Source organism: Stegastes partitus, unplaced genomic scaffold (assembly GCF_000690725.1).
Source record: "Stegastes partitus isolate 25-593 unplaced genomic scaffold, Stegastes_partitus-1.0.2 Scaffold1115, whole genome shotgun sequence".
Classification (NCBI taxonomy): domain Eukaryota; kingdom Metazoa; phylum Chordata; class Actinopteri; family Pomacentridae; genus Stegastes; species Stegastes partitus.
The window spans coordinates 79,956-105,864 of NW_007578846.1; the positions used below are offsets into that span (position 1 = coordinate 79,956).

Genomic DNA, 25,909 nt, shown 5'->3' on the forward strand with positions numbered 1-25,909 from the left:
GACGGGTGGAGGGAGGGTGGGGCGAGGGCCAGTGGTGGGCGGAGGCGGGCTGCATCCGGGTCGGGGACCTGGCGTACGGAGGCAGCCTGCGGACCGCCGACAACAAGAGAAACTTCATCTGAAATATCACCGTAGTCGCTGCCTCACAGTCTTCAGTCTGACTCATGTTTCAGCAGAATTGCGAACATTGATGAATGTTAATCTGCCACTTCAGTTGTGCTGGAGACACTGCTCCCGCGATGCGCCGTTCAGGGGGGGGAAAACAACCCGATTGGCGGAAGCGCAGAAACCCATCCTTCCTCTCCGAAGACAGCCATGTTTTCACAAGTTCCCCCGGCAGGGTTCAGCAAAAGTTTACTGCCCACACAATCCCACAACAACCCCTGTCTCCAGCACTACGAGCACTCATATAGTCAAAGCTCCAACCCTGATGGAAAAATAATACCCCTTAACTCATATACTGTTATAGCACCAAAGTGCTCTGTATTTGTGTTAAGGTGCTCGGTGTCACCTCCGTCTCTGGTGTTTTCACAGTTAAACCCGTGGTTTGCTTTTTCTTCTTTTATGTTTTGACAGTGCGGTATTCAGGCCATACAGCCTTCTTACAAGCCAATATCTCTTTTTTTCTGCAACAAATGGCACTTGGTGTATAGAGCCAGATATCAAAATGTCAAGCACTTTATGAGATGTGTGAAAATAGGGATAGTTCCATAAATGGCTCATAGAAGAGTGGAACCCCTGAGAACAAACTCCTGCCTGCACATCTGAAAAGACTTGGAGAAAAAAAGGGCTAAACTCTATGGCACAGAAACTCTCTGTGGTGCTTTTCAGCGCACCTCCCCACAGATGACCCTGCAGACAGGAGTCACTCATCAAACCGTGATCTGAGAGTTGGCTACGAGCGTTAATATACAGATACAATAAGGTATAATAGCCTGAATCTCATAAAGTGAAGGTCATTTAGGTCAGAATTATACCAAAATATGGTTTAATGCACTTTTCTTTTGGGTCAAGATCGCTTCTATGACAATTATTGCAATTGTTATGTGCATTTATAAGCTCATATTAACACGTTTCATCTGAAATCTTCAGGGGATTTGATTTGCTTGAAACTTTTTCTTATGTTTAACATAAATATTGATGTTCAAAATGGTATCTGTGAAATAGTAGCTCGACACTTACTCATACTTTTTGAGAAAAAAAATGCCCACTGACCCACTTTCAGCATTTTCTTTTTTTTCTGCACATTGAAATTTGAGGTTAAAAAGTTCAGTCACTCTGGACATCACATATTCTGGTCTTTGTGCTGTCCTGCTACTTATTGTAAAAGATTGAAGGGAAACTCTTGAGCAGTTCCTATAAATGTGCGCACACTTTATTTTCTGAGTCCAGCTTGTGACGTTGGTTTATTTCCACAATGATCATGAGAATAAATTCATCACCACTCGTTTTTTCTCACATAAATTCTTCGAATTACAATTAAATATATGTCAAGGCATGCAAATGTCCCACTAGAATAACCCCACTATCCCAACAGATGTATATATTTAGTTATAGTAGCCTTATACTGATGCCATACTGATGACGTAGAGATAAATCCCAAAGAAATGACACAAAACTACATGAATGGTCTCCTCCAAACCAAACCAATGTTTATTCCTACAAAATGGGGTCTCAAAATGAAAACTATGCCTATTTAAAGAAAATAAAACTCTTATGAATTTGCATTTTGAACTCCGATTAGGCTTCCTACCAATACTCGTGTCTGTTGCACAGCTTCTCACACCTGCTCAGTCACTTGTTAAAGTCAATGAAAACAACCTTTTTTTATTATTGTCATCACATATTTAATCTTGAAATGTATTCTATGTGTTTTTTTGTTTTGTGACATGCAGCTACATATGGCTCAGAACACATCATCATCTGTAGTATTTTTCTTAATGTGAGCTTCAAAATGAGACTTTTTCCCTATTTCAGCTCAGACTATTTGATCCACTTGTCCAATATTACAGATCGTGAATCAATGCCACGGTGAGAAATAACAGTGACAGGCTTTCATCTGTAATAGTTCCTGAGATGTTGTCATTCAAACACTTCAGTGTTTGAAACGAAATGTGCTTCAAGTGGGTCGATGGGCAGTTAGAAAGTTTTTCCTCAGGAAGTAATTTGGTATATCAAAGTAAATTTCCAAGATCGCTTTAGAAATGTGGATTTTATGCTGTAAAAAATTCAGGCAAATCAGAGATGGTCAAGCAGAAATTGTTGTAAAAAATGTATGATCTGAGATGGAATGACCCACATGTATAGTCGATGCAAAAAAGTGACAGATTAAAGGACACCTTGCTCCCAACAGTGATGGGATCCAGTGCCTCTGATGGGTCTTTATAACTCAATATCAAGGTGTTTTAAGTGATCACCTTCATTATATGATGTATGTGATTTCTGTTTTGGATGGGAGTGTCTCCTACACAACGTTAGTGCCCCCATCTTTTGAACATGAGGGGTTGCGTAGTGGGTTGATGGGTATGAAAATGATGTGAATCACATGTTATGGCCTTCACAATCAGCTGGTTGTAACCTAGTTGGACACCTCTGGGAGATTTGTGGACTGATGTGTTAGACAACACTTTTTATCTCCATCATCAAACCACCAAATGAGGCAACACTACTTGGAGAAATGGTGTTCCATCCCTCCAGTTGAGAGACTTCCAGAATCAACGCCAAGGAGCATTGAAGCTGTTCTGGCAGTACATGGCGATCCAACACCTTACTTGGACACTTTAAGTTGGTTTTTCCTTTAATGTGTCACTCTCCTGCATATAAACTTTGATGAAGAATCTCACAAATCAGCACTAAAAACACAACACTTCTTAAAGAACTTGGAGCTCCTGAGTCCTTTCTGCGTTCTTACCTGTTGTGTATTGAATTGGCAGATCCCGGCATGGCAGCTGCCGCTCCCTCCTGGACCTTGCGGTTCGAGTTACCCAAAGAGGGAGGACCCATCCCTGGCCCAGCGGGCTGGGGCATACTGGGGGAGCTGGGACCCATGGGTGGGTACACCCTGTTCTGGCTGCCTGGGCCGTGGCTGCGTCCTCCAGGTACAGGCTGGCCGGGCCCCTGGCCGTGCATGGGGCTGGTGGCGTTCATTCCTAGACTGTTGGTCATGCCGGGGCCGGGGCCGCTGTAGCTGGTACTGGCCGTCCCGCTGTAGTTAGAGGGCCGAGGGTAGTTACCTGATTACAGAACGAAAACAAAACAAAGACATGCGAATTATCTAACAAATATTTAAAATCGCTGAAAATTCCGAGCCTTACATCCGCAGTGTCACACGGATGATAAAACGCAGGTTGTTGTCCCTTGAGACATTTAAGTTGCCTCTTAAATTGATAGATTGCTCAGAAGAATGACACAGAATGGCTTCTGTGAAATACTGTAGCCACAGATGGGTTGTATGAATCACTTCATTTGAGAGAAATGGAGCGTGCTTGTCAGCTGATACTCTTATACCTACAACAGTGACGCATACGACTATTTCATCCATCAAGAAAATAATGCCGTGACAGATGAGGAATGAGGAATGTAAAAAGCCAGACTAAATTCTGATTCACGACCTCGACAAACTTCAGTGGATGCAGGAAAAAACTATTCGGGGTGTGGACTGGTGACATTTTTCACAGCCGCTGTTGCTGGATGGCCCTGGGAACAATTGCCGAGCTTAAGGCTGACTTTGTGAAACACTTGAGAGGAGCTCTAATCTGCAGTAAATGCTTTCTTGCTGCCCTGGAGTGCCACACGGCCATGATGCCAGAAGCTTTCCTAAGGCACACTTAAACCCCTCCATTTTGGCTTTAAAAGCCCTGCTCGACTCCAACTGCAACAAGAGCTGAAAGAGAATCACCATGCTGTCAAAGGCAACATGTACATATACATTGAGGCACATTGAAAGACATCTACTGTACATGGAGGAGCTGCACACATGCACACACACAGAGCACATAACATTGTATTCCCTCTACAGGCGCTGAGCCTTTTCCACTGTGATATTCCCTCCCTGGGACAAATCCCCCCGCAAAATAGAAATGGAAAATGTGGCATCCTCCATTGTGAAGGGGGCTATTTATTTTGATTTGATTAAGGGTGCTTTAGTTGGGCCTCACTGCTTAATCCTCTGAGAATATGTCTGGAAAAGGGGATCAAGTCCCTTTAAAACCTGAAGGCTTTTCCGCACACTCAAACGAGGGAAAGTTAAATGACAATATTCCACACGGGGGAAAAAAAACAACTCTGAAAATGGAAATGGCTTCCCAGTGTCCTCGAGCTGCTTCAGCGAAGACACTTTCCACATGACATAAGCCTGCGAGTCCAACAGAGGAAGCGTCGGAGGGTGGGGGCGGAAAGAGAGGAACACATGCAGACAGCCAGGGAGGGGAAAAAAAAAACCTCCTCCTAACCCCCCTCCAACCCCCAAGATAGGATTTATATTGAATCAAAATAAAAGTCTTTCCCATAAAAGTCTGCATCTCCACTTGAATTTGTCCAGAAATTGTGATGAAATCTACTGTGGGAGATGGGAAAAGAAGAAGCGGATTATTTCTGGGCAGGCTTTGGTGAGTCGGTGAGCTGAGTGCGGCTGACACCTGTCAAGGGTTTTGGGGCTATAATAGGGAAGCATTCAGGAAGAAAGAACGTCTGCTAACGAACACAAGAGGATATGTATGGTGCACGGTACATGTGTGTGTGTGTGTGTGTCTGCTTGACTGTGTGAATGCATATAGAATACTTTGGAGACCCCCGCAACCGCTGAAAGGCACATTTCCATGTTTCTTCCACTCATAAGCGACTGCCTCCAACGCTGTGGAAAATCCTGGGAACGGTGCCCTGTGCCCTCCCTCGCTCTCCGCTCAGCTGGATGGTTTGCTGCAGACGAACAAGGCCCCAGTCAGCGACCTCTCTCAGCCCTCTTTGGACAGCTGTTGAGACCCATGTCGTGGCTGCCTGCCATACATTCTCAATAGCCTGGGTGGACACTTTGTGGTTTTTGGCCCTTGTGACTGGCTGAGACTCCAGCACACCTCCCGGGGAGTTGTTTATATCATACAGGCCCATTTGGACAATCTGCATTTTTTTTTTTCCCGCCTTTAGCAGATGGGCCAAAGCCCCAAAAGTGGGAGTGAGAGCGTGGAAGTTTCCATGAGAGTGAGTTCAACTTGGTTTTTTTGTTTTATTGGGCTGGTGAAACGCTAAGCCAAATCTAACTTAAGAGGTTTGCGCTGAAAAAAAAATGCATCATTAAGTCGGCATTAAGCATTAAGAGAAGTTATTGCTTTTGATGTACCACCATTCAAAATGTTCCAGTTGTGGGACGGGTTTGCCTCGGCTGACAAAGGAAAGACAGAGTGGCTGTGGGACGGGGGGGTTAATGCTAAGCTTTCCGATGAGAGTCTTGCTTCGTCCTGACAGGAATGATTCACTTCCTGAAGGATTGGTGCTGCGCCCAGAGTGCTTCTTCAAGGACAGATAGCGAACTAACCCACTTTTTAAACTGATTGAGAGCTCAACCTGAAAATTTGAGGGTGTTTTCTTAAGAGACATTCATGCTTTCTACAGCTCGGAAAGTGCTGTTAGATTTACACGAGATGAGGAAGTCGGATCGTTGCTGAGGTAAAAATGGAGCACAATTTAGAAAAAGAAGAAGAGAGGCTGCAGTGGATTACTTGCTGATAAAAAAAATGCATCCAAAAAAAAAACACCTCCCTTGTCAGGAAATAAAAATGAAGCCGGGTTTCTTTTCTTAGCCATGACATTGGCTTCGTGTGACATTGTGAGATACATTAGCTGGTTTATTGTGCAAACTTCTGAATTCTTCTGGTGTTCAGGAAGAAGAAGAAGAAAAAAAGTGCAGCGTCGGCGTTTATTATGCACATGTTAGCATTAACATGTACGCAGAAGTGTGTCATCTACTTTACCTACTTTGCATGCTACTCCTACTGCGTTTGGAAACTAATCAAGGGAAGGACAAGAGAAAAAGAGGACAAGGAGGATGTCATTTCTTATTTGCACCTTCTCGCGTCCTTGCGGCTCAGTCTTGGTTTCTTGCCTGCTTCCTGGTGCCTTTGGGGAGCCTTGGCGGTATTTATAGCGCGATGGAGGGGAGGAGAAGGAGAAGGAGAGCTCATGGTGCTTCGTTCACAATTACATGGAAATTCCCGGCACGGTCACGCATTTTGGTGGACGCTATATCCTGCGCCGGGTTTAATCCCTGCAGTCCCGCAGGAGAGCCGGAGTGTGACCGAGCAGATTACTGTCTACTGCTTCCTCAGCAGACTGGACCGGCCAATGCTAACAGCCGAGGCAGTCATTTCTCCCGTCTACGGCGGAGCGAGGTGTGATGGTGCACCAGTGTGCCCTCCGGACCTGTGAGCTCCATCAATAAGGAGTGGAACGCAGATTACATGGCTACATGCTTGAGCTGCCAAGGACAGAAGCGTGGGCAGGCTGTCCATGTCCACATGTGGCTGAACACAAATAAAAGAAATGAATACCAGCATTTTTCTCTCTTACTTTTTTTTTTTTTTTGTGAATGTAGTTGGAGGAAAACGGCTTCAGTTGGGGAGGTGGGAAATAAAGAAAGAAGTGTGTCGATAAGCATAGACGCCTCCTGTACTCATTTCGAGATACCATCTTCTCAACGTGTTATTCAGTCGTATCAAGCACAACAGTTTTACTTAAAACATCATTTTAAATGTTTCTAAAGCAGTTAAATCTGTTTCACATCCCCTGGCGCGGAAAAACAAATGGCAGATTTCTCCCCTTGCTTCGTATGGCTTTCAGACTGCAGTATTTATGTATGACTTGCTGGGATGGATTTTTTTTTTTTTTTGCAGCATCTTCTCTTGCCTGAGGCCCCCACATCTTCTCCCAGCCACCTCAGCACCTTCCCCGGCAGGGTTTCTGAGCCTGAGCAGGGCTGGGGTGCGCCTTGGGGCTGCTGAGCTCCACACACTGTCAATTTCCTCCGAAAAACTCTACTCCCTCCCCTAGGCATTCTTTTTTTTTTTTTTTTTTTTGGGGGGGGGGGAGGCTGAAATACATTGCGGCTCCGACAAGGCACCGAGGCTTAAAAGTCCTGTCTGAAGCATGGTCATTACCAGCGGAGTGCTTAACCCCTCGAGGGGGAGTATGTGGTGGAGGGAACTATGCAACGGGGTGGGAGAGAAAGCAGAGCTGAGACAGGCTCCAAATCTCTTTCCTGTAATGGCATAATATCCTCCTCCCCCATCTGTCTGTGTGTCCACTGTTCTCAACATGCTGGCTCTGTACCACGTCCAAGTGCATGTCTTGCAAACAGCTGTTGGAGTCATTTGAGTCCTGAGGAGAGTCTGATATCAACACAAACAGTGAGAGATCAGTTTAACGTTGGATAAAGAGGCCTTTCAAAGGACAGCCATAAACATTTAGCAGCTTAAATATTTTTTTGGAACCGTTGGCCGGTCCTCTCGCTGCAAGAGCTCTCGTTTAGACAGTGAGAAAACAGAAAAAGTGGAAAAGCTTTGGCAAGCTCACTCTGGAAGAAAACCTTTTTGGTTACAGTCAAGGAAGCAGACTTATCTAATCAAAGATCTCTGGAAGCGACTACAAAATATTTCAGGACGGTTTGTAGAAGAGCCGTGTCCCTCCTGCACTCTCATGTATCACCATATTGGATGGAGCTTATGTCGCCGATCACACAGGCTGCGCTATAGGTGTGTAGCCCTGATAAAAGAACCGCCTTTAAAGTTACAGAACACCAGTCCGCTTTGTGCGTTCTCTGGTGAGCTGCAAACTCTCCCGGTGTGTGTGTGCGCCGTTGCTGAAAAATTTCTCCACACACACGACTTTACGCGCAGAACCGCTAAACCCTAAAACTCTCCCAGCGCGAACAGGCCAAGAAAAACAGCAGAGCAGAGTTCAGGAACTTGGAGTGAGTTTCTGTGTTGGCTAATTTGCTAATACACTAGGGAGAGGGAAGGGAAGCAGATGGAGCTGTCATTAAGAACAATGACCAGCAGCTGTCTGCCATGTTCACCCCACACAGACCCCGGATGGGCCCTGGCTATGTCCTGGAGTCTGAAAGAATCCTTAAGATTACAATTAAGTTTATAGCAAGATAAAGCCAGATGATAAAGTTTTAAACTCGGCTCAACTTTTGGTAGGGCAGCGTTAACTATGTACAAGCCTACATTCCTGGTTTTTACAGCTTTTTATCGTGTAAAAATACTTAAACACCGTCTTATAGTATTTTCGGTGTGTTGGCTGGAGCTGAAATTCCTCATTTTCTTACCAAACAAAATGTTTTAACGTCGCTATTTTCCGACCGCAAACAGCCTAAAGAAGGATTATATTAGGTAGAAAGTAAATAATAAGAATTAGAGGTTAGGGTAACATATTAGAAAGGGACTGATAATGGATTTTTCCTTGAGGTCATCAGCTAATACGAGTGAGTGTAGCTACTATATATAACTAAATAAACACAGTCTCCATATTTTTTGAGTTTCTTGTTCCTGGAAATGCTGCGTGTCATTACCAATGCAGCCACTCAAGTGCCACTTTAAAGATACTTTCTGCACAGCTGTCTGAAAATATCCAAGAGTAGACGGAGGTCAGTCGGAAGTTTATTATATTTGAATGAGAATATAGCGGCATATATAGATTGCATACAGTAAGCGTGTGATGAGCAGACAGCATGCCTGAGCCGTTCTTTCTTTTTCTTTTCGTTTCTGATGGGAACATCTCTCCTGTCATCCGAGTGAGATTTCACGCTCATCTGCCTCCAGAGCTTCTTCCAGGCTAGTCCGCCTCGCTGTCGCTCTCTGCTTACTTCATTTCTCTTTTTCTCTTTGCTTACTGGGCTGTCAGCCCAGCCAAAGTCACATTAAGAGATAAGAGTGGGTGGAGAAGGGAGACCAAATACCAAATGCATTAGGGCTATTAATCAACATTAACAAATGTGAGGAAGAGGCCGCAAATTTGGGAAAACACACGCACGGATGGGCGCATTTATCAAGGTGACACATTAAAACACACATTTACCATTAAAAAAAATACCATAATGTTTCGTCTGGTGTGTCGCCAAAGGCGGAAAACAAAGTACAACAGCAGATGTCAACGTTTGTTGGATGGCTGGGAGTCGTTCGCTGGAGGAAGAAGCGGGCGGAGAATGCTTAATTATACAAAACGATGCGAAGTTTCCCCCCCCGAAATTTTCCTGGAATCTGAATTGCGTTTTATTTCCCATGTTTTTTTTCCTCGAGAATCAGAGAAGACTTATGCGACTGGTTTCCTGAAAGGCTCATCAAACGGGCCAACATCCTGTGGTAAACCGAGGAGGACTGCTCCGAGGGAAATATCCAAACGATAATTCAGGAACAATTAGATGCTGTTTGTATTGATCACTCTGGATTAATGTCACTTTTGAAACTACTATGCAACAATTAACAAATATCATGCAATTACTCAAAATTGTAAGTACTATGACCTACAGTTAAACTATGAGCAACATCTGGAGTAACTGTAAAGCTTAATATTTGTTAGTTAGCATATATATAATAAAATGTGAACCTATATTTTTAGACCACTTTGGGTTAAAAAAGTTGTGAAACTACAATTACAGCTCCTACTATTTGAGGACTTGTGTCTCTTTGCTGTGCATTCTGGCACCAAAAAAACATCTCCTCATCGTGGAGTTTCGCCTTTTTTTTTTTTTGAGGGGAAATGTGATTTTCAACATCATCTTGGTGTAAATACGGGACTAAAAATACACATGAAGGACCTGCGAATTTCAACAGTGCCATAAGTGTCTCATTAGAAGAAAAGACTGTGTGTTTTTAAGACATGACAGTCCTAGTCAGAACGTAGGGGGCCATAACTATTTCAGAAGTCCCTTTCGGTACTCAATTTAGCATCAAAGGAAGTGTGCGGCTGCTCTTATTTGGATATAATTCTGCAAACACTATGTGCAGAGAAGCATGTATTCGAAGCATTTCCCCCCCCTCCGTATCTATAGCATGTTGAAACAGCCAAAGTGGAACACTTAAAAGATTACATCCCCCACTTTTCTTTGAGGCTAATGTCAAAACATTAATCCAGAAATTGGAGATCATCATTCAGTGCATAAACCTCACGGCGTGTCAGTCTGCCTCGTCAGTCTGGAGCTACCTCATAATCTTATCATGAGGAGGGCCAAGAGGTCCGTCCAGGGTTCAAGTGTCTCATGAATATTCCGAGAGTCATGTTGGTTTTTAATGCCCACGGTGAGGCCCACCACACAGGACGGGAGGAGACTGTATCTGTGTGTGTGTGTATGGATTGTAGAAAGAAAAAGGAGTTGAAAACAGAGGATGGAAATGTCTTTTAAAATGAGTCCTTTTGTATTCCTCATTAGCAAACTCTCTTTGACACCAGTGACACCGAAGTCAAGGCCCAGTGCGACTGCGAAAGCGGGGCCAGCAGTCATAAAAAAAAATGACAAATGCTGCTTTTTCCCATCAGGGGCCAAAAATTCCTCCATAACCCCTCTGAATGAATGATATGCGGCGTTCATTTCTCAATACGGCCGGGCGGAAAAGTAGAAGCTGTCAGTTAAAAGTCAACACCGGGCCTGTTGGTGGTTTTCACGATTAATAATCCATTGTGAAGCCTGACAGGAGTCATAGATTGTGGGAAATCAGACTCTTGTCACTTCTGATTTTTCGAGCAGCGGTTCTTAAACTGTGGACTGAAAGTTACACCCGACTCTCACAGAAGTTGTTTGATGCTCCAAGAACTCCGTTTCCCAACAGCGCCACAGAATAAGGACGCATTCCTGGTTAGAGAAACGATAAATCTTTAACTATGTTTTTGGTAAAAATGACATGTAGACCCCGAGATCAACCCTTGAATTGTCAGTATTGGCTTTCCTTCGGTAAACATTATCTCAAAACTGCTAAATCTGGCACTTTGACGAGAAGAATTCCTCCAATTTTAGACAAAACGGAATAATCATGATCTGTTTCACACCAGAGCAGACATTCTGTTTTGCATAATGTACAGCGGTTATGTAACGAGGAGACTATGCACGGCTGAAAATGACCATACTGAGGACGGATGTGTAATTTCTCACCTGAAAATATCTCCAACACTTAAGTGTGACTTCAAAAAACAAATACCATGTGCTGTTGTGTTGAAAACGCTGTACGATAAAAGTGTGATTACAACAGATTCAAAAATGTGCGAGCTTGTTCACAGAGATCTAAAAAAAACTGAATGAAATAATGTAAAATTAAGAGCAAATAAGACAAAAAGAAAACAAAAAGAAGCTTCAAAAACTATCATGAGTGAGCTATAATGACGCTACATCACCTTTAATTAGCATAAAAACTGCATCAATGAAAACACATCTTTTTTAAAAAACAAGCTCCAACCTTGGTGTCCATACTGGGATCCTTGGGGTCCATAAGGGCCCGCGGGGCCGCTCTGGGAGTACGGACCCATGCCGGGATACACCGGGCCCCCGGGGGACGGGTGGGGGGACATCGGCGGTCCAGACTGTGGAGACGCAAACTGGGAACCTGCCTGGTTTCTCTGCATGTTGGACATGAACCCTGAAACACACACATAAAAAAAAAAAATCATCTTTCAGCTCATAAAAGTTCTTCAGCAGTGAATGCACCTGCTCAGTGAAATGTTGACTGAGGGCCTGATCGAGGGCGGTTATTCTCGGGCTCAACAAACCGGGATATCTATTCAATTTCCTCGTGTAAAGAGACCCTTTCCTTTTGATGAAAGCCGTAATCTTTTACCTCGGCGCTGACTCCTGGTACTCGTAGATACTGTATACTTTGGTGAGTAATACAGCATCGGATCGGGTACGAGACAAAAACACACACACAAAAACATAAAAAAATATAAACTGACAGGTTGAAATGTAAAAAGGAAGCCCGAGCACAAGTAAACACACACACACAGGGAACGTCTGAGTGAATTTTATCGCTGGCAAAAGCACAGGTCAAGAGTATACCTGGCCCTCGAAGATGTATGTGGAAGCAAAAGCTGAGCCTATGTGTACATATGAAAGAACGAGTTAAAAAAAAACAAGCCGACCGTGCGCTCCGCTCTCCACAGAATAGCCGGTGATTTGACCACGGCTACTATGTTATTCTAAGCCGTTCTGTCAATAGATGTGTCAAAGCCTCTCAGGCCCAAACTCGCCTGCACCATTCAAATTGACATTTGGAGCGATCCTCGCCTGGGCTTCGCTCTTTCAAGCTGCATCGTTCCGTTTTTAAAACCCACAGAAAGGTCTCCCAATCCGCCACGAACGGGGGAAAGGTCGCTGGATGGCCATTGAGGGAAAAAGAGAGCTTGTGTGGGTGTGGAAATGTATGTGTGTTAAGGGGAAGAGGAGGAGGTGGAGGAGGGGGGGTTTAGTATTGCAGATTAGGTGTAAATGGATTGGGTCCGCTCCACTGTATACTTTGATAGCTATCCGCTTTGTTGAGCGAGCGCGGGCATCGGCTCTTTAGCGAGTTTGGGGGGTTTTAGGGGGGAGTGGGAAAGTGCAAGCTGACACTTGTGTAATTCCTTGTTTCTGCTAAGAGAAGCAGGAGAGAACGTGAGGAAAAGAGGGAGCGAGATAAAAGTTTTTTTTTTCTTAAAACGCCGTGTGTACTCGCTACATGCTTGCGTGCACATACATATTTTGTGTGTGCGGCGGGAGATAACAGAGAGCAATAAACGCTGCATGTGTTTGCGGCGAAGACGCGAAGGCCAAGACAGAAAAAGAGAGAGAGAGAGAGAGGAAAGTGTGTGTGTGTGTGTGTGTGTGTGTGTGTGTGTGTGTGGGAGGGAAAGACAGTGCAACGGAGGGAAAGAGCGATTGGGGCCTGAAAGTGCTTAGGCTGCGAGTGCTGGGTTTAAGGAGCGAGGACATTATTGTAATGTTTTGCTTCCATTAGGGTAAGGGGATTCTGGGAGAGGAGGAGGAAAAAATACAGTGTGTAATACCGCACTTTAAATTGCCTGGAAAATGGATGGGGAGAGGAACATTGTGCAGACAGTGCTAAAAGCAAATAACACATTCAAGGATTTTTCTCTCTCTCTGCTTCGTTCCCTCTCCACACACACACACATAAACACACACACACACATATAAAGCTTTCTCTCTTTTCTGGCAAAGCGAATGAAGCTCTCAGCCGGACAACAACAGGCAGCCGGCAAAGCACGCGAGAAAAAGTAGAAGAGGGGGGAGAGAGAGAGGAGGAAAAAAAAAAGGGACATTCAGCGGATTTATGGAAATGAAGAGAGGCTCTTAGGGAGGCAGGCACTTGAGCAAAGTGGGGCGTGTGTGCAGAGGAGGAGGAGGACGATGAAGAGGAGGGGGGTTAATCCTAGGCAGGAAAACAGAAAAAAAAAAACAACAACAGCCAACCCCGTTAACCGTGCCGTGTTTTCCTGGACCGGGCTTGGGAGGAGAGCTCAAGGTTTACAGGCATTAGAGAGCAGCATTAAATCTCAGACTTGATTTCATCATGTTGGGAAATAACCTTTTACAGTGCCTCCCTCTCTCTCTCGCTCTCTCCCTCCGTCTTCATCCATCCACTCCCTCTGTCTCTCTGTGATGTTAACTGCTCTTTGGTGGGTGATAGAGAGGGAGCATGGCAGTAATTCCATTAAGGTTACATTCAGCTCTTTGAGGGTTTTTTTTTTTTTGCAATGTTGTGTGGATTTTATTTATTTATCTATTTGTTTTGTTTCATTTTTTATTTTGATTTATTTATTTTTTTCTCTCGTAAATGAGCGACTCTGCTGTTTTTAGCAATACCCGAGAAGTGGCCATAATTGCTGGAAAACAATTTCCAGTTCGGTCAGTACATGTGGCTTGCGGGTTAGCATTCATGCTACAAGCCTTTGGCAACAATTCGTGGCCAAAAAGCTGAAGTGGCTCCATCAAAAGAACACACGCTCCCGATTTGAACCAAGCCCAGGGGAAGGTTGACTGGATGTTTACCGTTAGGTTTTTGCCAAATCGCAACCCTCCTCCCTCCCCCTCCTGACCATGAAGTTGACCACAGATGAAACATAATGCGAAGGTCTTGGGTCTGTTTGCGAGCGTGTGATCCTGCTTTTCCTAAACTACGGCAATTATCAACGGATCAAGTATGATTTTGAAAGCCTGCTTTTGAGTGCATGCTGGCATACAGGTATAAAGCTAAAGGCATCCTTGCTTTTCAACCCACACGGACTCTTTTCTGCAGAGTGTAACTTTACACTGTTTACACCTGCAGCGGAGGGTGGTGCCAAAACAAGAAGGTGAGCTTTCGATTTGGAGATTGTGGCGTCCTTGGTTTCTGGACCCTGCAGAGCGCGCTAAAAGTTAAAGTTTTCTAAGGAGTTTGAGTAATATTGATAAGATAACATGTACAGACTAAGAAATTAAGTTACTAAGCAACCGCTGCTGGCAAATGAATGCAGACGGGGTGATCGAGACTCCAACGTGAAGTCCTGTTTGACGCAAAGATGTCTTTGTGGGCGTCCCTATAGCTCACCTGGTTGAGCGGGCAACCCATGAACAAGGGCTACAGTTCCCCGACGCAGCGGTCATGGGTTCGACTCCCGCTCATGACCCTTTGCTGCAGGTCTCTCCCCATTCTTCTCCCCCCTTTCCTGTCTCACTCTCTCACTGCCCTAACTAATAAAGGCAAAATAGACGGATACAATAATCTTAAAAAAAACTCCCCCAAAAACATTTTCACACTTTATGATCCATTTCTGTGTAAAAGGGCTGCACACACCTTGTGTAAAGAATATAAACATAGAAAGGTACAGAGCTTCAGTTCAGACATGCATGGAGTCAGGGCATCACAAGGCCACCTTTCCTGAGCTTCAGGTTTTTTCCCCCCTCCCTTGGGTTTTTTTTTTGGTTCCGTCCCACCGTTGCCAACCACTTGCTCAGAGGGGGTCCAAAGGCAACTTTGGATTGCTGGGTTCTCTGTTTAAATTTGTTATAAACAGCGCTATACAAATAAACTTGAACTGAGAATTGAATTGAATAACCGCGGTTGTTTCCCATATCGTGGGACTGTAGTATGGTTCATTATTGTACCTTGGAACTATGTAATCAGGATTTGGTAAAGTGAGGACCATTTAGTTGGTCTCCTTGTTCTTGTGTTTATACTGCAGTTGAATATTGTGGATGTAAGGCTCTGCTGGGGGGGTGTTGTGATCTCAGGGACTATCTGTGTCATGCTTGCTCAGGTTGTTCCAGAGCAGAGTCACCACCAAACTCAATGCATGTGATCCCAAATAAATGAGTAAATCTGACAAAGTGTTATGTTATGTTAACAATGCAGAGCTCTGTGGCACATATGCAGCCGTGACTGATCATAGTCTAACTTATGCCCTGTCCAGAATACGCTAACAGGGTTGAAACTAGGGATGTCCGATATTTACTTTTTTTTAGCCAATATCCGATATCACTAACTCTCAATTTCCGATTCCGATATCAACTGATTCCGATATATGTTTGTTGCTGCAACCACACTTGTTTACACGTTTCACGACGCAGTTTGGTGTCGTCATTATTTGCAAAAACGGCATCGATATTGACAGATATTACATATTTATGCCAATATCGACCACCCCTAGTGGAAACGCATTAGCTGTAACTCTACATGTTGCCTCTCTAAGAATGTGCAGATCTATGAAGTCCCTGCCTCTTTCTCCACCAGCCCCTTGTTACAGCTCAAGCACACCAGCTCACCAGCTCAAACACCATCAACCTACTCCGTGCTATACAAGTTGTAATAGAAACCAGGAACTGATTCTGGAGAAAAATAAGGAAAGTCCCACCCACAAGATGAGAGGAAGCAAGTCTAAATATGTGTTTTAGAGTAATCATCATCATCTGTGTTGCTTATGATTTTTCTTTTAGCATGAAAAACACCATATGGACACAAAAAAAAAAACAAACAACAACTTGATTTTCATCAGAGAGGGTCTGTAAATTCAAGTCAAATTGTTTGCTCACATCTCTGCGGTAACGTCTTGCATTCCAAATCCTCTTATTCCCCGAGGAAATCTTTCATTACAGCCACTGTTATTCTCTGAGCTGCGTGTAAATACCGTCTCTATTTTCTGTTTGTTATGGCCTCCTCGCTGCTGCGAGATGTAAAGAAACAATGGAAACTATTTCTGTACAGCACAAGGACTACAGTGTAGAAAATGGGTCTTCTAAGGACACATGTTCTCGTCATTAAATCACACCAAAGCAGCAACAACAACAAAAAAAAAAGCATCTCCCAAACACACACATGTATACACATTAATCTCTGTCTACTCCTTGCAGGCTCCACCAGACAAGGTCAAACACCAAATGTTTGCCATTGGCTAGCACACAGACGTACCTCTCTCCTGAGCCATAGGTGAGCGTGTGATTGGCGGGTGGGCTCCATCTGGTCCGTTTCCAGAGCTCTGCGGCGCCATGGTCGAACCTGAACGACAACAATGAAGTATGAAAATTCAGGCAGCCGTGTGGCACCAACACATTTTAGTCCTACAATGGTACCATCCTGTCGCCGTAACAAAAGCTGTCACATTAAAAGGAAATGCTTTGCATGAATTGTATTCCCTCCTTTGCATGAAAGTGAGGTCAACAGAAAATGGTTTTATATTTGCTTTGAAGAAAAACTGCACAAACTGATGTCACAATTAAGCTTTGAAGGACCACTTTTGTTTCTCTCTCCGCATTTCTCTCAGTGCCACAAAAGTTAGGCGGTTCAAAAAGTTTTCTGCCGTTTGATTGTTGAAAGAAAAACACTGAGGGATCAGTATTAGGCAGGAGTTCTCTCTCTTTTTTTTTTTTTTTTTTTTTTTGTTTTGACTGAAGCCGCCCTGGCTTTGTTTTGTGAGCATCGATTGATTGGGTCATGGGGTCTGATGCCAAATTTAGCCTTTACAGGCGCGCCGAGAGCTCAGCGCAATTACTATACATGAAGTTGTTTGTGATTCGCTATTAGCTAAATGACAAATGCACTTCCAGAGGACATATCAAGTCATTGGACCCTCTGCCACTTCCTTGTGTAAGCATTAAAACCAGAGCGATCCCCTATAGAAAACCAGAGCCATTTGAGGATCATTGATTAGGTGGTTGTGCAGGTCTTTGGGAAGCGCCTGTTCCATTGAAATCCAATAGCGAGTTGAGGGTCTGATTAGGACAATGGCAGACGGAGACTATGGTGGATTGATTTGGCCTAGAGGAAGGAGAGAGATGGCAAATTAACCTTTTATCTTTGGATTCAGGCCGGAGACAATGATGAGAGGAAAAGACGAGGGGATAACTGGTTTGGGTTTTGGTTTTTTTTGCTCTTCATGTACACTTCTGCGGCTGAGGTGGACAATCCAGCGCTTAAATGCGATTTAAACGACACGCGGCGAGCGCGGACACGAGGCCCGATTGTCGCTACATATTTTTACAATTACAGCATAAGGTTTTACTTGCCTCGATAGAAATAGGAATATGTGCCAGAAGTGATTGTTTACTGGGGATGATACATTATGAAGTACAGTTAGAGTGCTGTATTAACACAATTTGGTTGCTACAGTGTCCTTAAAACTCACAGTGAATATAAATCCCTTATTATAGAGGAAACACTTCACATTATTCAATCACTCAGTGGAACGTGTGCTGTTTTCGAGAAGTGTGTGTCTGTGTGTTCACGTGTGTGTGTGTGCGTGCGTTGTGTCTGTCCACGGCAGCAGTAATACATGACTGGAGGTGACACACTCTCCACATAAACAAACCCAATTAAGTCAACATAATTGCTTTGCATAAAAATGCATAAACAACATTTCCATCCACCCGCCGCCTACTCACACACAAACTCGCGCGCGCTCACACACACACACACTTACAACATGCAAAGTAATTGCACAAACAAGTGTAAATAAACACACTGGAGCACACAAAGAAACACACGTAAGAACACAAAGGCACATAGGATACGGGCTGAAATATTCACGCACACAGACCCCCCGCCTCACACATGAATAGATCCAGCGGCGCCGCTTCAAAGAGAGAATATTCGATTAGTTAGTCTGTCACCATGTTGCAGGAGGCAAGCAGAAAGGTTGCTATGTGAACGTTGGAGCAACTGTGAGATAACGCTGGAAACGCTGGCTACTTGCTGTAATGTGTGCAGCAGCCATGAAAGAAGATCCACCGCGTGAGTAAAAGTAGAAATACTCTATTACAAGTCGAAGCTTTCTATTAAAAACTTAAAAAGCAAAATATATGAAACAAAACATTTATCAATACATACAACAAAATACAGTAAAGGACAATTATGAAGGATAACTATAGGAATTTTAACCTGGAGTAGCGGAAAGTAACTGAGTACATTTACTCAAGTACTTTACTCACAACCACATTTGAGCTACTTTCTTCCATTTTCTGCTTGTCTTATACTTCTTCTCACAACAATTCAGAGTCATACTTTTTGCTCCACCTTCATTTCCAGCTTTAAATATGAACTATTTTGCATATTTAGATTAATAACACAAAAGCCAATCAACAAATAAATCACCATGTAACAGTACACAGTGCGATAAAACCATATTGATCCTCGAGGGGGAATTCACAAACTACCCAGCGGATAATAAAGTAGTTAAATCACCTTTACCGGCTTAAAGTGATGGAGACATTAAGGCATCAATAATTCAAATTATGATTATGATTATTATGAAAGGCGCCATTGTGCGTGATCAGCGCTTGAAGTACACTTTGATGCTAATATTTCTGCACTTTTACTTAAGTGTAAATTTAATTGCATGACACAGAACGTTTCTACGCCGTGGTACCATCTTCCATTATATCAGAAACAGAAGCAGGTATAGTTTCCACGACACGAGGAATTTGTTCTGGTGGGTGTTGTGCAAACTATAACTAACTATATACAGTGCCTGGAGTTCAATCTACGTAAAGCATCATGTTCAATAAGCTGGTCTGCAAAGCATTCATCATCTCTACTGTACCTGCTTTAAAAAAACACAGTGAGAATTATATTTCCTCTTTGATATAAAGTAGTGCTGGAAATCAAAGTAGTATGTAAGTAGCACAAACTGCATAATGGAAATAATAATGGAGACACTAATGCACAAGTACGTGTGCATATGCGTGCATGCAACTGTGCGGGAAAATGCTTCCTCCAATTTGCACGTGCGCCCTAATGCGTTCTGCTTCAGTGTGTATATTACGTGTTTGTGTGTGAAGCCTGAAGCGTCTCGCAAAGGGGTCACGGCCGCTTGTTGCCGGAGGGACAGATTCATCTGCAGCCCAGGTTTAGATGGGTGGGAAGTGAGAGAGACGAAGGAAGGATGCTCGCAGGAGTTTACTGAACCCTTAAACTGTGGAAGTGGACCCTACGATAAAGGCTAGCCTCTGTGTGTGTGTGTGCATGTGTGTGTGTGTGTGTGTGTGCATGTGTGTGTGTGTGTGTGTGTGTGCAGGGATGCATGCCAGGCACCAGCTTTGCTGTCAGACTCTGTTTGTTTGGATGGCAGAGTGGTAGTGGCAGCAGCTTGTACTGTATGTGTGTGTGTGTGAGTGTGTGTGTGTGTGTGTGAATGCATGCCACTGTGAAGGTAGGAATAGGGAACAGTGCCCTCCATGCTCCACTACTCTCTCCACATACCCATGTAAACTGTCACCAGAGATGAAATTAATGCCAAGACATATGCGTGAGTCTGTGTGTGTGTGTGTGAGAAAGAAAGAGAGACAAATGAAAACCAATAGGGCAAAAGAAGAAAGACAAGAAACAGAAAACCTTGTTCTGGAAAAAGGAAAATTGAAAACCAGATGAGAGAGACGTGGTAGCACAACAGTGGAGCATGACGAGGCCTCACCCCTCCTTCCTTCTTCCTCTCCAATGAAAGAGTAAACTTTGTGCGCTTGGTAATTATTTCACTACCAATTACTGTCCAAACAAAGCCTCTTCTCACATTTTCTTTCTCTTCCGTTCCTCCCTTGCCTCTCTCCTCTCTCCTCTCCTCTCCTCTCATCTCCTCACTATCATTTTTAACAAGGTGCCATTAAATAATTACGTCCAAATAAAACAAACAGGCTCCACAGTGAGTCCTGGCACTTTTAATCCACACTATTAATAATTCATATGCTGAATCTTTGACGTGCAGTTCTTCTCCGTGTGCTGCCGAGAGAGAGCGGAGAGGGGAGAGGAGCTAAATGTCAGCGGGAGTTGACTGTATACCTTTTCCCCGTCCACAGGAAGGAAGAAAAAAAAAAAACAAAGTCTTTGCTATGAATGAAAATGTAAAACAAATAAATGGTATGGAAATGCTTCCGCAGCGCTTCGGGTCATCTTCCTCCTCCTGCCAGTGCGCTTGTGAATGTAGTTTCGTATTTGGCTGTAGCTGTGTGAGATGTGGAACTTTTTCTTGTGCCTTTTTGAAAATACACAATCAGGAAAAGTTTTTTAGCAATTACGTGTGATTTGAAAGGTTTGTTTTTTCAGTGCTTTAACGTAAATGTGAGTACCGTAAATTCCAGATGTTGAGCAGCTACTTTTTTCACACGCTTTGAACACTGCGGCTTAAACAATGACGCAGCTAATTTGTGGATTTTTATGATTTTTACGAATTTGCCTCGAGATAAAAGTGACATTGAGAGCGACAACGAAAGAGAGACTGAGGAAGTGTGCGACAAAGTAATTCTGAGGCTGTTCAAGAAGACAACTTTAGTGGTTTTAGGGCGCAGGAGGAAGATGAAGATAGCGATCAGTGACTTTTCCTGGTAGGCTGCTGTATTTTTTTAACCAGCCGTGTTACAGCCACTGCTCTGAAAAAAGCATTTACAGTGTGCATTTGTGTATGTTACCGATAGGGCTGGACCCAACTAGCCGACTAGCTGACTATTCGTTCACTGTGCTGGAATCGAGATACCAATTTTGATCTATGAATTGTCGTCATCGTCCTCCGCCGCCGCCGCCACTGAGGGCGGTTACAGTACGGTGATGGCTGAAACGCTCACTCACTGCAGCGCCCCCACCCCGTCGTACTGAATACCCACCCGCCACCACCACGTGGCACCCCGAAATATTCGGGATATACGCCATTAATTGGGGCCGAATATCCAGAGAACAGAAATTCGGACCAGCCCTAGTTACCGGTACGTTTTTAGCTAAAAGTTTAAAAAATCTCTCTGTGTAAATATCTCATGCTACAACATGGACACCTGTGGCTTGTAGACAAGTGTGGCCTGTATATGTACATTATTATTTATTTTTTAAAGTTAGTGGGTGCGGCTTATATTCAATTGCATTCAATAGTCTGAAAGTTACGGTACTTTTAAGTGTAACAGGGACCATGTTTAAATAAGTGCAGCCATTCTAGTATCTTTTTGCAGCTTTGTCTTCCAGCTTGTACCTGAATTTGTCCTCGATTCATATTTTCTCTTTCTGTGTGCTTCTCTCATGATGCTCGAGGTCCCATGGGTGCTCTATAACAATTAGCACGTGTAACAGTTAGTGATGCGGCAATATCTTCTTGTTCCTGCTGTCTCACCCTCCATCTTTATCCACCGCCTGCAATTTACGCTTTTAAAAACGGCCAGGTCCTCCCGCATACGACGCCCCGTCGCTCACATCCGTACGCAGTTCCTTCAAAGTAATGGGAGCAGAGTATCAAAGGTGCAAGGTGCATGTATTTTTAATTGCAACTGGTGTTTTTCTTCTAAAAGAATTACATGTGGCACCTGGATAATGTGTGATTTTTGCCTTCAAACACCACTCATTCACCAGAGATCTGAGCGCACCTGTACAAATGTTTGTCCCCAACGCTGACCCACCGGGCTTCAAAGATTGGACGCCGGCGGAGGCTTAGAAGGACGGGACCGAGAGCGAAACAGGAAGACATCTAGACCGGGGATGCTCTTTGGAATGCAGCTGAAGAGCCAAATCACTGTAATTTCCTCTTTGTAAAAAGCCACTTAGCAAACACATCCATTTTCGACTCTTTTCTCATGATACACGGCGGCAGGGCCAAAAGTAGTGGGAGTTCATTGCATGTTTTTTTTTTTTTTTTTGGGAGAGGGTGGGGGAGAGATAATGCTCCTCGCTAAAAACCCAATGCACATTTTAAATTTCTCTTCCACAAGGACTGTCGAGGCAACCCTGAGTCTCCTTTGAAGAGAGGGAGTGTGGTCTTTGAAGCTTTTTTTCATCAGGGTTTCAAACGCAAATGCTGGCGAAGTTCAAAGCTGAGGGAGAGCACTTGTGGCCATATTTCTGTTTTGTTTCAGGGCCCTGGAAATATTAAGCTTAGGAACTAGGTGTGTGTGTGCGTGTGTGTGCATGTGTGTACGTGTGCATGTGTGTGTGTGAAGAAAAGTCAACCAGGGATTCAATGAAAAGACTTATTAACTGCGGATAAAAGGGAGGTGCGGGTGTGCGTTCGCGTGTTTTTACACGCTCGCTAAGGTGCGCGGATGCTTGTATGTGCAAAGACGCGCTGATGTCTTCGCTCTCTTCCACGCTAACACACACACACACACACACCTCCGAACTGTTTCTCACAAACGCAGACCCCCTCAGCGAGTGCCATTTTTGCTAAAGTGAGGTAACTGTGGCGAGCACTAATAGACTGGCACAGAATACAGAGAAAGGGCTGCTTCAGCACCATCTCTTAATACAACCCTAAGGCTATAAATGCACACACACCTGCACCAACCAACACACACACTCACACACACACACACACACAAGGTAATATCCCCCATTTGCCGTGTCTTTAGGGGAAAGAGGCAGATAAACAGCGGGCTCCAATAATGGTGGTTTAGATCTCAATGGGTGCGAGTCAATGCCTCTCCAAGCCGGGGGCTAATGCCAGTTAACTCTCCCTGTAGGGGACGAACGCAGGCCTGCAGTGGCTCGCAAAACAAGCGCTCTCCCAAGATCCTCATTACTTCCAACGCTGAGTAGCAACTGTAAGTAAAGCAAAACTGCAGCTTAAGCTAAAAAAAAAATAGCAAGCAGGATGCGGGGGAGAGAGAGAGAGAGAGAGAGAGCGATGGAGTGAGAGAAAGCAAGAAAATAGGTGTTGGGGAGGGAAAATAATTGCACACTATGCTCCGGTTAGGGTTTTCCAGTCGGACAGAGTTAGAATGGGATTTCTCTAAATGGCTAACGCAGCAAGCAGGTGCCGTTTTCTTCTATTTTTTTTCCCCTGTTTTGGCCGACGGTGTGCTTTGTGAATATAATGCCTGCGGGGAGGGCATTTTGCTGTTTCACTTCGAACACGAGCAGCCATCAGGAGGAGACAGAGGGATTGTGGGAGAGAGGAGAGGATGGTGGGGGGGAAGAGTTGGGTGGATGGTGGGGTTGGGATGAAGAAGGAAAAAAAAAAGAGGACAGAAGTAGAGAAAAAGAGCTGGAGGAGAGATGTGGAGAAATAAGAGGGAGGAACAGAGGCAAGAAATGTGGATGGAAAATTCAGCCTTGTTCCTCGGTGGGAGGCCTGTACCACAGCAACGCTCTGAGCGAAGAAAAGCAAGAGACAAACAGAGATGGGGAGGAGAGGGTGGGGACGAGGGAACGTGAGACACAAGAGGGAACATAAGAAAAAGCGAGCACGATAAAAATAATGAGAGAAAGAGAGAGGGACAGGGACAGCCAGAGGCAGTGTTCCCACCACGCAGCCTCTTAGGGAGTGGTGTGACTAGAAAACTCGCCCGGCTCTGCACGCCCCACCACTGCAAAACACACTCGGCACAGAAAACTCACCCCCTCAGCCCCTACCACCGCTTCCTTGTAATAACTTTCACCACAAGGAAAAAAAAAATTCAAGTTTTCGCATCCCTCCGGCGTCGTTTCTGGTCCGATATTTCGCAGTTAGAAAACGAGTTTCTCTCTGTCGTCTGGGAAGTCGTTGTTTTGTAAATGGCCAACTTTAGGCATGAAACGGCTAATGCGTGACCTCTGACCCCGGAGAAGGACCTCTGCGAAATAGTTTTATTTCTTCCTGTGGTTCTCATTACCATAATTAGAGACAGAAATTAGCTTCTTTTTTTAAATAAAACTGATGCAAATACAGGCTAAGCTGGGGGTTGATGTAAAGGACAAGAGCGTATACGAAGCCGTTTGGAGGAGATTTGAACAGAAGGACCCTTGAGCTAGCAAATTGGACAGGTTTGGCCTTCTCTCCCACCCTCTATCTATCCCTCCTTCCCCTCTCTCTCTTCCACTTGCCCTGACCTCTCTGTCCTTTTCTAGGCCCCGGAAGCTCTCGAAGCGAAGCGCAGATAAACAGCTTAAACTCTCCCGAGCGCTCGCCCGCGAGCTCCAATCACCTCTTTAGAAGAAAATAAAAAAAACTTGGAGGGGGTGAGGAGACATGGAAGAGGGAGGGAAAAAAAGGAGGAGGGGAAGAAGTGAAGGAGGGAGAGCAGCCGGGCACCGTTAACTGGACCTCAGAGGACCTCGGTGGAAAAGAGAGAGAGAGAGAAAAGAAAAGAAGAGTGAGACAAACAGAAGAAGGAGAGAGGGGTATTTGTGATCTTGTGCAGCAGACAGAGCGAGCTGGGCCATGGAGGAGTGTGTATGTGCTCTGTGTCAATTAGTAGCTGCACAGTGTGGAAAAAAATATTGCAGTTTGGCCTTCAAAGGCAGCCAGGCACACAGACACGAATGTGTAAACACAGGCACACACACACACAGAGAGAGATGAAAATATCACCAAATATCACCACGCAGAGTATAAATACAGTCTGGGTCTAGTTGACTCGGTATCAGTTAAAGCAATCAGTCTGAAACACAAAGATGGCAGCCGCAGCGATAGAGACGACGTAGTTTTTGTTTTTAAGTGGTTAAAATGGTTCAGTTATTTAACAAAACAAAGCTTCGGTCCTTTGAGCTGTGTCTGGGTGTTTTTTGGCCACATGTTCACTAACTTTGGGCTCCAAATAAACTCCTGCACCTCGATGGAAACAGTACAACCATGGATGGAAGTGGAGAGAACTGAGAAATTTCTGCAGTTTGACACAGTTACAATGCTGTAAATCAGACAAAAAGAGGAAAATGGAAGTTTAGTTTCCTTCACTATTTATTTTATAGAATAAAGTGGCTTTTAAAAATTAACATCTACAATATTTTTCAGTGCCCACAGGTAGGAAAAATATAAATAGTGACCATTTATACTATAGATGTAATACTACATTTTCCTTTATTTTTTCAGACTTGACTTCATGTGAACACAGCCTGCAGTTCACCCCAGTCTTACCGAATAGTGACAGAATTTTTCTGACATGACAGTTGGTCACAGCCGAGTCACTAAAGGCTTCTTGTTTGTGTTGATTAACTCAAATTTTTTAGTTTTTTACAGAATCTGGTTCGAGCAAATGGTTAATTTTTTGGCAATTTAAATAAAGTGAGACATGTATAATAAAGTCATTTTAATGAAATATCACATTTTAAAGCTTAGATTTGGATAATTTTTGTAAAGGAACTCCACATTCTTCATGTTTTCATTTCTAGCTCTGATAAACGGTGTCACTTTGAGTTTAATTTGTACAGTAACCTCATACACTGAGTAGAGAAACCAATATAAATGCCCTGGTCGATGAATGATGATAGCTACAGGATCTGAACCGAGCCGAACATTCACAGAGGATTCTGGAGCAACAGTCTGCTTCCCAGATAACTTCCCCCGACTTTTAGATCCTGGCGGTATGTTTTCCTTGCAGTAAATTTTGTCGATGCTGAAATTGGTAGAGGGATTTACCCTGGCGCAGCCTTATCGTCTCCATCCCATCAGCAACAGCGATTCAAGCTGATGACAACTTGAGTTCGTGTGCCGAGTTCGTGTGAAGCTTGATGCAACGTGCAGCAGG

General features: G+C 44.1%; 1 protein-coding gene across 1 annotated transcript in view; it reads right to left on the reverse strand.

The window, feature by feature from the left end:
• Positions 1 to 25,909, reverse strand: part of LOC103368034 (AT-rich interactive domain-containing protein 1B-like) — a 193,016-nt gene that overhangs the window by 27,371 nt on the left and 139,736 nt on the right. Inside the window, exons 6-8 of the mRNA XM_008296268.1 lie at positions 16,419 to 16,505; positions 11,439 to 11,618; positions 2,912 to 3,233 (exon numbers count right to left, since the gene is read on the reverse strand). Coding sequence (XP_008294490.1) covers positions 2,912 to 3,233; positions 11,439 to 11,618; positions 16,419 to 16,505 — 589 coding nt within the window. The remainder of the gene's footprint in view (positions 1 to 2,911; positions 3,234 to 11,438; positions 11,619 to 16,418; positions 16,506 to 25,909) is intronic.